This window comes from Lutjanus erythropterus, chromosome 6, assembly GCF_056507025.1.
Source record: "Lutjanus erythropterus isolate fLutEry1 chromosome 6, fLutEry1.hap2, whole genome shotgun sequence".
Taxonomy (NCBI): domain Eukaryota; kingdom Metazoa; phylum Chordata; class Actinopteri; order Lutjaniformes; family Lutjanidae; genus Lutjanus; species Lutjanus erythropterus.
The window spans coordinates 704533-717032 of NC_139322.1; the positions used below are offsets into that span (position 1 = coordinate 704533).

Here is a 12500-nt window from a genome sequence, read left to right on the forward strand (position 1 = left end):
ATCAACTTAGAAAATAATTGTTAGTCGCAGCCCCAGGACAGAGAGAACATCTTATTGTCAAGTTCTGCACGAGAGCCGCTGCTTCCAAACCAAACGCGTCTGTAACCGGGGGTCAACATCCTGTTATAATAACATTATCATAACTTTATGATAACATAAACACCACACAGGAAGGCTGAGCAGATTTCTTTCTTTGATTAAGAACAGTTGAACCAGACTGGAGAATCATTTTGTGCAGAAACAGTGTTGTTGGAAACATCAGCTGCAGAGTTCCTCTCTAAATAGAAAGTGTAAGTGTGTAGTTTGTTCACAGGTTTGCAGAGCTCATAATGCGCTTTTATTCACAACCACAGAACGTTTCACAGGTTTGTGTGCAGTGTTGAAACCACAGACAGAACAGACGCAGGCTTCACCTTCACACGTGAGTTTATACAGTCGATCAACAGCCACAAGCTTTGTGTTTCTCTGCTCCTGTAGTGTGTCGGCAGAAACACACCGAGCACACAGAGTTGTTCTTCACCACAGAGTTGGTTTACGTTGTTTAATGCTGCAGGGTTTGTTGGTCAGCTGTTCCATTCCTCTAACTTTGGAAAGAAATCACAATACACTCCTCGTTTGTCTCGTGAAGGTCATTATTTAAACATCAAATCAAAGCAGCTGTGAAAATGAACGCGTGCCTCCAGGTTCTGCACCGCTCTCACACTTTAGTTCCACCTTTTTCATTCTGTTGGCATCACGTTACAAACTTTGGAGAATCGATGCAAAATCTTCACATCCTCATCATGATGCATGTTTTTTTTCTGAGGATGGTGAAGTCTTCAGGGTCACTGTCCTGCATGTTTTACATGTTTCTGCTCCAACACACCTGAGTCACATGATCAGGTTGTTGTCAGGCGTCTGCAGAGGCTTGATGACGAGCTGTGGAATTAAAGACAACTGCAGGGTTAAACTCTGAACTCAGCACTTTTTATTCTAATTAAAGTCTTTAGATACGCACACACACACACACACACACACACACACACACACACACACACACACACACACACACACACACACACTGCTCTGACTACCTGATCCAGGTCTCTCTCTCTCTCTCTCTCTCTCTCTCTCTCTCTCTCTCTCTCTCTCTCTCTCTCTCTCTCTCTCTCTCTCTCACACACACACACACACACACACACACACACACGCACACGCACACACACACAGAGCTGGTGTCTCTGCAGGTTTCTGGCTCTGTTTTGTCTCCATCTGTTATCTGATAACAGATAATTATTAAAGGTTCAGTTCACTCAAATCATAAACATGTCCTCTCTCTGCTGCTGTCTGTCCGTCCTCTCACATCGTTTTGGTTTCATGTGTCTGGAACAAGATGTTTAAACCTTGTTAGTCTGGATAAACTGAGCTGAGTTCAGGTAATGAGATATTCAGGAGCTGGTGTCAGTGTGGGACATTACAGTGATTATTTATTCTAAAGATTACAGTCATCACTCTGCTTTTTCCTCCAGTTTGAATCCTTTTCTTCCTCTGATGAGAAAACAAACAGTTCTAAGGAGACTTCTTCGAGTTTTGTGTAGGGGTGTGTGTGTGTGTGTGTGTGTGTGTGTGTGTGTGTGTGTGTGTGTGTGTGTGTGTGTGTGTGTTTATGTGACACTGTGTCGCCTCCCTCTGGTGCAGCTGAAGAATGCAGGATGAGACCACAAACATATTTGTGAGGAACTTTGTTAGTGGATCAAGAACCTTCTGAGGAACTGAGCGAAACCTCAGTGATAATTTTGATGAGAATTTTTAAATTAGTTTTAGTGTCTTACTAAGAGTTATAATTAGTTAAAGTCATATTTTAGTCTTACTTTTCTCAGTTTGCTGAAGGAAAGATTCCAGTGAGAAATAAACTGACCTCTAACCGTTTGATCAGAGAATTTTACTGACACATTCTTTCATATCGAACAAAACTGAATGTGTAAGTCATTATTGATTGATCAGTATTAGTTTTTTGCTGAGGTTTTCTTCTGCTGAACTAAGCATCATGTTTCACTCAGTGAAACTCTGTTTAGATAAATCAGCAGTGAAACATCAGTAAACTGGAAACGTACTGATTTATAGAGATGGAACTGATTAAATTATTATGTTTATGATTCTTGTTGTTATGTGTGAAGTTCTGTGAGGCTGAAACTGAACTTCAGTATTATAAAGTTGTGTGTCAGTTGATGTTGACTGACTGTGGAGTTTTTATGTTTAATGTTCATGACATCCTTCAGCCACTGTGAGGCGCTGTAGGATTCATTTGCATATATCCATGATGCATTGCAGTCTATGTTGACTGTCTTATGTTCCAAAATACAAATGTTAGGTTTTGTTTGTGTTTTTAATGAACAGCTGTAACTTCCTGATAGGGTTTGTTCAGAAAATGTAGGTTTCTGTTGGTATTTGTGAGTTTTGTGCTGCTTTAGAGACGTTTGAGTCGAAACTATGAGGAAGAGTTTTTAATGTAGAGACAAAGGCCTGCTGTTCTCAGGTAGAACTTTAAAAAAAAATCAATGAAGTCAAAGAGGAGAGATGATCTGAGAGAACAAATGAACTTTAATGTCACACAGTAAAAACATAAAACAGCAGCTTTATGGACAGATGAAACACTCAGAACAGATTAAAGAGATATATGATGAAGATAAAGACTCACTGATCCCTGTGTGTGTGTGTGTGTGTGTGTGTGTGTGTGTGTGTGTGTGTGTGTGTGTGTGTGTGTGTGTGTGTGTGTGTGTGTGTGTGTGTGTGGTATAGAAGTGTAGGATTAGAGCTGCTTTAATGTTTATCTCATGTTTGTCTTTATATCTTTATATACATTATAATCTCTCACAGAGATGTGACTTTAACAACAGAGAACATGTGATTCACTACAGATTTATTAAAGCTTTAAAGATATAATATATGTATATATATATATATATATATATATATATATATATATATATATATGACTGTCTGTGGATCACAGTAACAGGAACATTTCTATGATGGAGTATAGCTAAAAATCATAAATATATTTTTATATTAGTTGGTGCACTTATTAACCCTTTTTTCCTGTTCTCCCATTTGCATTTCTATTTTTAAATGCTGGTCAAATTGCAGCCAAATAAGATAAAGCAATAATTTATTTTGCATATAAACCAGAGGAGTTACTCTTACATATCACACATTCAACGTGTCCCACAGCGTCTGTTTCCTCCCATTCATGGGTTTGCAGAAATCCAGTAAAAAACTCACACAACAGAAACTCCAAAGGGTGGAAGTGGCTGAAGGGATAAAATAAGTTTGTTTTTGCTTTCACAAAATGTGAGATTATTTAATAAAAAAAAGAGTGAAGAAGGAGAAAGTGGATGAATGTGATTAAATGTAACATGAATAAAAAATCAGACATCCATCAACATGATTTCTGTCTGAGACACGTCAGATTGATTTTCAGTTACTAATAAAGACAACAGGCGTCATATGATCCATTAATGGTGGAAACAGCTGATCTGTAGGACTGACATGATTCTCTAAAGTCACACTTTGATTCAGTGTTTCAGTTCAAACTGTGTTTTAGACTCACAGCTCTGCTGTTGTTTTAACGATCAAGTCTTCATGTGTAATTTATGTACATACACATTTTATGTTGATATTTTTAAATCCTTTGATGTATCTTTGTTCTGTAAGTGTTCTGCTGTCTCTCCCTCCCTCTTCTGTCTGAACTCTTTGAGTTGCTGTAACGTGTGAATTTCTCCGGTGTGGGATCAATAAAGTTGATCATCTCATGTTGAAGCTCAACAGGTTGTTGAATTTATCCGTGTGATGCAGCAGCTGGTGAGGTTCTCTGTCGTCTTTGAAGGGTTCTGCTCTTTGGAGAGAAAAAAAATTAGACTTGGCACCTCTAATATTCTGTGTTGACACAGTGCAAATATTTTTTTAACACGTCTGATATCTTTCTAACAAATTATTCTTGTCGTGTTCTTTCACATAAAGAACAGGATACATCAGAGACCTCCGATCTCACATTATTCCAGGGCACACATGATGGATTATTCTCCATCTTGTGTCTGGTTGATGTTTCTGTGTCACAGGAAGTTAAAAGTTGAAAATAATGACTTCCTGTTTCTTTCTGTCCCTCCTCAGTTTCCCTCTAACGGCAGTAATCAGATCCACATCCCGGCTCTGAGCGTCGACGGTCTCTCCACCCCCGTCGTTCTCTCCCCCGGCCCCCAGAAGCCCTGAGCTCCCTGCCCGCCTCGCACAGCTCCTTAGCTGGGCACGACAGAACTCACATCGCCTCCCGGAGGGTCGGAGGAGAACTACATCTGGACCACTCAAAACCAGGAACCACGTAGTTTTTGGGCGCTGTCGCCTGACTGGTAAGACTGGGAGATTTGATGGTTTATGGGGACCTTTCACTGGTGGAATTATTGTCCATACCAGACAGAAGTCCCAGTTTGGGAGACTTTGAAGGCCTCTGCTGATGCTCAGACAGAATATTTTAAACATGTAGAGAGCAGGTGGACGTCTGGCCTTCGTCCTCCGTAAACCCTCCCCTCATCTCTGTCACAGCTTTTGTAGCGACACTTTAACACTATGACGAGGGGTTAAAGGAAAACGGGACGCTTCTCTGGACTTGAACGCATCTCCAGAAGCCGACAGCAGAACAAAAGATCACGACGACGAGGTGGAGGGTTTCTTTTCTTCTTCTACTGAGGGCTGTAACTTTATGATAAAGACTGTTTTTAACGGATTAACTGTTGGTCTGTAAACTGAAAAACAGAAAAAATGACTTTATAATGAAATGAAAAAGAGAAAAGCAGCAAACTGGAACCAGATCATGATTTTACTGGAGAAGCGAAGACGTGGAAAATGTCAATTTACGGCCAATCAGATGTTTTTTCCCGTTCCTGTTTATTTGTCTCAGAATAACCAGGAAAGACATTTTTAATGCAACTGAGGAAGTTTTGATCAGAAAGGAAACGTCTGGATCTTTTTCGCAGCATCTTTTTTGCTGACTTGTCTGTTTTTTTTTTAAAGTGGTTATTTATTTCTGTTTCCTGTTCTCAGCGTGACGTTCTCTGCAGACTCGTTAAAATGACTCGACTGCTGTTCCCGCGGTCGGTCGTCGTGGCTCCTGACTGTACTGGGTGAGCTGGATTTAATCACTCCCAGATAAACATTTTATAAACTCCTGTCTGCTGGATTCCTTCACTTTTAGGTCCATTTAAGGTTTTTTTTTCTTTGCTCTTATTGGCCACCACTTTTTCTCCAGTTATGCATGGCCTGTTATTAGACTGGACTCCTCTGCATCATTTTGAACTGACCAATCACAGAGGAGGGATGATGGACCTTCAGCTCTCGTCGGGAGTTTTTACACAGCCAAGTTCTTTCTCTAAGTCTCTTCATGTGACAGATTGTATATTTTCTAAAAGAGAATTTGCAGAAGTTTAAGTGACCTGAACTGAAGTGACTCTGCAGGAGAGCGGAGGACTGAAACCTGTTTGGATTTAGAGTTTTTTTTGTTTGTTTTGAGGATGTAATCACATTCCTTCGGCTTTAATGGTTTGACGGAGATGTTTGGTTTATTGATAAATAACTGATTATCATTTTAATTTCAGCATTCATTCCAGATGTGCAGTAGATTTCTGTCTTTGATCGCTGATTGTTTTTTTGTTCCTTAAAGCCTCGGATTCATGGTGTCATAAACCTGCAGTGATGTTGCCACGAGTTTCCATGGAAACAGTCGTTTTCATTCTGGGACTCAGAACTTCAGCTTCTGTATTTCAGCTGATGTTTGTGACTCTTTTACTGCTGCATCTGTCTGTTAACATGACGACAGAGGAGACTTAAAGGGATAGTTTGTATAATTTTAGGTGTAATATTTGTCCTTCCAGGGACTGTTAAACCATCCCTCTGACTCCATCTGGACTTCATGTTGACTGGATTTACTTGCAGAGATCCAGTAAATCCACACAGTTCTTTCTCAACTTTGTGCCGACCTGACAGCTGAACTTTGAGTCTGTAGATGCTCAGATTGATCACCTGCTGATTGTTATCGACCAAGATTCAGTAGGGATGTTCCTGGCGACTAATTTCCCTGTCGATTAAACGCAATATTTAATTTAGACTAGTCTGACACTAAGAAAACATTCAGAAAGCTGTTAAACTTTAGCTGAATTAATTTATAATGTTAAACACTGTCTGAAAAAAATACTGTGTGTATTAAGAACCATTCGAAGACGTTAATCACAGTCTACAGTCACCAAATCGTACTTTAAATGCTGCTGAGATGCCGCTACTTTGCTCTGTGCAACACAAACCTACACATTAATGAACAAAACATGACAACAACTCAAACGCTTCACCTTTTCAGACTGAAGAGGGTCACAGTGTCTGCAGGTAAAGGATCCAGAGCTAACGTTAGCTGCTAGCCTGACACACAGTGTGGTGGTCTATTGAAAAATGCTACCCCTGAAATTTTAAAGATGTTAGAATATCAAAATAAGCTCCTCTTATTCTTGCAGTACATTTATCCTTGTTTGTAATAAAAAACAGACTTTGTTATGTATTTGTGCAACAGGAGTGTCTTCCAACACGGCATCATAAATCAACAGAACCAGTTCTCAGCTGAGTTTTTGCTGCTAATTAACCAAAACCAACATGATCTGTATATCAGTTTCTGAGCCCATGTTGCCTTCAGGTGAATGTAAAAAAAAAAAAATCCAAAACACATGAGCCAGACTTGAAGTTGATGATTATTTTTAAAATAACAAAACATTCATTTAAAACCTGCTGCAGTATAGTTCAAGTCTGATTTATCTGTTGTATGATCAATACTCCCTAAAACCCTGCTAATGCAGTCCTTTCTGACAGGAAGTCCTGGAGGCAAACTAGTCCCGCACACCTGTGGTTAAACACACTGCGTGGAGTTGAGAGTGTGTGTGTGGAGGTGGAGTGAAGTTGTGTCTTCACACTAAGTTTCTAACTAGTTTGTGTTGAAAGTTAATCAACAGTGACTTTGTCATTTTCCATCCTTTCACTGTTAATACAAACTCAACACTTCCTGTTTCAAATTAAAAGCCCTCTAGCCTCATTTCTTAGTGAAACTTAGATGTTGACTGTGAAACATTTACATGAGCAGCACTGACCAGCTGCTAAAACAATCAGAATCAGCTGACAGGTAACTTGTGGCAACATCATAATCTGCAGAATCACCAAAAAAAAAAGCTGTCATTTTTCTACAAACCACCAAGTTTTACATTTTTTTAAAGTTTTAACTTTTTTCCCCCAAAAAATCCAAAATGAGGCTGAACCGTCACTGACTCACATTATGGTTCTTCTAACAAGACTGTTGCCGTTGTTGTTGTTGTTGTTGTTATTGTTGTTTCTGATGCTAGCTGAGCTCTGTGGTTGCCACGGTAACCCGACCCCCGACTGTTGCTGACCTGCAGGTTGTTGCTGTTGTTGCTGTTATTGTTGCTGCGGAGCCGAAGCTCCTCGTGATGACGCTGTCGACTTGTTTCTATGCTTCTGTGTGTGACGACGAGGCTGCTGACACACACACACACACACACACACACACACACACACACACACACACACACACATACATCAGGAACTGAGTGAAGCTGAAGTGTTTTAATTCAGTGAGACTGAAGTCGTGAATGAAATCAGAAACACGTCTGACAAACAAAAGTTATTTTCTTCTTTTTGGCCTCTAATTTTACGATCATTCAGATTGATGATGGAGCCGACAAACAATATTAACAGTTAATCATTAATGATTAAACACCATTAAAAATTTAGCCAGTTGAAAATGTATCAATAATTAATTGATAGTCTAGAAATTTGACTCAAACTGAAAAAAAGAGGGGGAAAAATTAAAAAGAAAAAATCATGTTTTGTATCTTACAAATGATTAATTACCAATCAACTGTCAGTGTTTGGGTTCTGTAGCATTTTGTCCAATGTTGGATCCTTTATGGATCTGATTCAGGTTTTGTTTGGTCCATAAAAATGTCAGAAAATATAGAAAAATGTCTTTAAATGTCTCGTTTTGTTTCTAAAAACAAAAACTATTCAGTTTAATAAGATATTAAAAAGAGAAAAGTTGGATTTTTGGATGTCTGAGAGGCTGAAAACAACATTTTCCGCCATTTTTGTCTTTAAATGACTTTGATTAATAGATGATTAAAATAGTTAAATTTCTTTTCCCACTCGTCTGGTCGTGAGTTTCCAGATTTATTTGCCCGATGTATCGCTTTTTTTAAAATTAGGAAATGACTCAAAATGTTTAATTTTTTGTCACAAACATCTCAACTGAAAAAAATTTAGAGAATTTAGACTTTTTAAAATCAAGATATTACTCAAATCGATTAATAGATTATCAGAATTAGTTAGTCATTAATTTAATAAATTGTTTAATAATCAATGTTTCATTGCATGTATCTTATATCAGATAAAATCCAGATGAGATTTTATACTGTCTGATTAAATATCTGCATCTGTAAATCATAAAACAGAAAAAATTCCATCACAATATTAATCATCAAATGTTTTTTGTCCAGTCGACACTCAAAACCCCCAAAATATTTACCAATAAAAGCAGCAGATTCTCACCTTTGATCAGCTATCAGAACCAACAATCTTCTGATCAGGAGACATTTCTACAAAAATCCAAATCTGAAAGTCTTCATCTGAGTGAACTCACCTCTTCAGCCTCAGATCAGTTCCTGACGCTGTGATTTCCCAGCCTCAGCGGTGACGTAAACGCAGCACCAAGCCATCGTGTTGGACTGTTCTCTCCTCTACAGCATGACTCTATTTTTCTATCAGAGACGACGTGTTTTTATCGTGTACAAAGTTTAAAAAGCGACGAAGCCTTAAAGAAAGAAAGATGCATCTTCATTGGGTTTTAAAGAATCTCCACGGCGACGTTCATCTTTCAGCATGACGATGAAAAATAAGCCATTTCCTGTGAAAAGCTTTCAGTCCCACATCTTCAACGTCAAGCTAATGTTTCTCTCACCAGCAGAACGTGAAGAATGTTTTTATATTGATTAGTAACCGTGTTGCATTCTGGGTAATGTCCAGACTGAAACTCACCGCCATGTTTGCTGGAAGTACGCTGTAAAAAAAAATGATGTGCCAGGTTGAATCATGGGAAATAATGCTGTAAAAACTGTAATATAAGAAAATGATCTTTAAACATTTTAATGTTTCATCTTCAGATGTTTTTATAGTCAGGAGACGAGATTTTAAAACATTGACAGTATTGATTAATATTTATCAGTTTCTGATGTATTTTTATCATGATATAATACATTTCCTGGAGAATCAATAATTAAAGCTGCAGTAGGAAATATTGTTTCATTATAGTTTTGGTTGAAATTCAAATTTAGATCATTTCCTGTCACTACAAATATTTAATTGAAGTTTCCTTTTAACAAAAACACATTCAGTGCACCAATTAACAATTTAAACGGTGACCTGATCATGTGACTGTCAGCTGACAAAACAAACAAGAGCGTCGAGCTGCAGGACAGAAGACACAGCAGCTGTCCTGCCGGGACAGACGGTCATTTTCACAACATGATTTTATAAATAAATCAATAATTTAAGTCTGAATGACGTCCGACGTCCATGACGGGTTTGTGAATGAATCTTTTCTCTCTGCTCCGCGTTAAACGTCGCGTTTTAGTGTCCGACAGCTGAACGATGCAGCTGAAAAACCATCATGATAGTCAAGTTTCACACCGATCGATATCGATAATTATTGATCAGGTAGGTTGTAACTGAAGATGTGTCGTGAACTTCAGAGGGTGGAAACAGTTAAAGTGATAAAACGAGCTGAGAAACACAATATTATATATGTTTATATTAAATCTAAATGAAACTATATTTTTGACCAGATGCCACCGTGTCGCCATGGTAACAGGATTATAGAAATGACTTTTGGTGCTTTTTCACAAAATATGAACCCGCTTATATTTTTTGATCATAAGTTTAAAGACTAATTCATCACTTTTAGAGTAACGCAGACAGCAGTTCTGATATCTGGTCTCATATCACAGTACGATATAATATCAATATAATATCAATATAATATCAATATATTATCAATATATCACGCAGCTGTACGCTGATTGGCTGATCACTTTGTTTTTAAATTGTTGATGACGGAGAAAAATCTCAGATTTAAAGTTTGGACTGAATATTTCTTTCAGTCGTTGTCTTTATTTTTGCTCACAAACAAACTTGATTTTAATGATTATTGTTTGTCATATTTTCTGACTTCAGTTGTGGATGACGGCTGAAAACAGATTCTGATTGGTCAGAGGAGTGTGATGTCAGACAGGGACGGTGTCTGTTGTTTCGCAGCTGTGGGAATCGTGTTGCTATGACGATCAGCTCTGAGTACAACAAGAGCTGCACAATTAATCACAATCACAGTTCAGCCTGGTCTGAATCAAACAACCAATCAGGGTTAAGGAGCGTGTAATTAGCCAATCGCAGAGACTCTGTACAAACAGGAAACGTCCTGGTTCTCCGCGTCTCGTCTCTCAGAGTCAGATTTAAACTAACTGAGTGGAACAGACGTTTGTTCACTCGACGGTTTGAGAACCTCGACGTTCTGCTTCGAGACCATCAAATATGTGGTGCGTGTTTGATGCGTCGTTGGTGGGAGGAGCTTAACGGCGGGACACGAGGCAGCAGAGAGGATTTTATGTTGTGTTCAATGACCATCATGTTCTCACACAAACATCAACATGTGAAACAAATTACAGTCACTTTGTTTAAATGAAAAAAAATATATTAAAGTCCTGTATTTGATTAATGAGAGTATTGATTGATCATTGATTTGGGTGAAATGATCAAACACAAGCAGAGATATTAAAGTGACAGATTCACTGCAGTAAACAGTTTCTACACTTTAACAGATTTATAGTCATAAACTAACAAAAATTAAGATGAATAATTATTGATTTTAAGATGATAATAATCAATAGAAGTCGTGACGTCTGCAGTTTATTTAGTTTGTCTCTGAGTGTGAAACTCGTCTCACATCAGGGACGATGTTAAAGATGAAAACTGGCACATTATTTTTCTTCAGACGTGTGATAATCCAGCGCTGAGTGATTCCTGAGCGCCGTGGCGACGAGTTTCTGCGACGGCGTTTCAGGGACATTAAAGGTTTTTTAAAAAAACAAACTGGGTGGAAAATTCTGAGGAAAAAAACCAGCAGCTTCTGATGATGCTGATCCAAAGTTTCCTTTTCTTGTAAATTTATACCTTTAATCAATAAAATCCAATTTTTTGCTCTGAATATTTCCTCCCTCTCGCTGCCTTCAGTGGCTCCAACACGCCGTCGTATGTTTCTCGTCAGATTGACGCTCACAGATCGCAGATCGTTTGTCCTTCAGAGCTCTGATTGGCTCACGCTTTGGTCACATGACGGACGTTCTCACCTGCGCTGTTGATGTTCTCATGAGTTCCGTTCTCTGATCTGTAAAGTTTCTTGACATTTATATAAAAAACTTCAGATTTTTGGGAACGTCTGCTGTAACCCGGAGCTTTCTGTCTGATCAGCTGCGTTGCCAAGGAACCAGAAGCTGCTGCTGTTGCTATGGAGACGACTTCATCCAGCCCTGTGAGGTCAGAGTTTCATCACCTTCAGAGCCAAACTCATCAATCATTAATTTAAAAAAAGTTCTGAAATGATTGAGATCAAAGATCGACCTCTGACTTCACCTGGCAACAAACGCTGAAGCGCTCTGATTGGATGATTATTGTTCGTTATTGTAAACACAGTCACATGATTCAAGTAGAAAAACTCACATGGCCAAAAGTATTTGATCGATTTGATCAGATTTACTGATCAGAGTGTTTCATCTGTTCCTCTGAGAGTGAATCTTAAGAGCGCCCTCTGCTGGACAGCAGAAAAACTGCTCCAAACTGAGACTAAAGGTTTTTTGTTTTGTTTTTTTATTTAATATTTAATTTTATTTGAACTAAAATTTTTAATTTGGAATAAAAGTGACAGATTGACCACAAACTTTTGGCCATGTGGTGTTTTTATATTTAAACATTAACACTGTAAAAAAAAAAAAAAAAAAAAAAGTTCAAAGTCAAATTTTTAAGCTACACTCAGACGTCTCCATGCAGTCAGTGTCCCATGATCCTTTGCAGCATGATGACATCAGACAGACGGCTGTGGACACAGACGATCGACTCGTATCTTTAATTGTAAACATGTTTTCTATTTGTATATAAATGAATATAAATATAATCTGAAATCTATATATTCTGTACGTGTGTGTGACGGCCGGGTCCTGAAGAGTGTTACTGACGTGTTGTTCCTGTGGCCTATCGTCGCCGTCAGATCCTGCGTGGCCCCGCCCCTCCTCGGGCCGTGATTGGCAGAGGAGTTTATTGATGTAAAGGGGCGGGGCCTGCTTTTATTTTTCTGAGACAAGAGTTCTACGTGTTCC

At 38.5% G+C, this 12500-nt stretch overlaps 1 protein-coding gene across 1 annotated transcript in view; it reads left to right on the forward strand.

The window, feature by feature from the left end:
- The window catches only part of elk1 (ETS transcription factor ELK1), a 23083-nt gene extending 18557 nt beyond the window's left edge, over positions 1-4526 (forward strand). Inside the window, 1 exon segment of the mRNA XM_084720132.1 lies at positions 4150-4526. Within this exon segment, the coding sequence (XP_084576258.1) occupies positions 4150-4248 (99 nt within the window). The 3' untranslated portion in view covers positions 4249-4526.
- The last annotated feature ends 7974 nt before the right edge of the window (positions 4527-12500 follow it).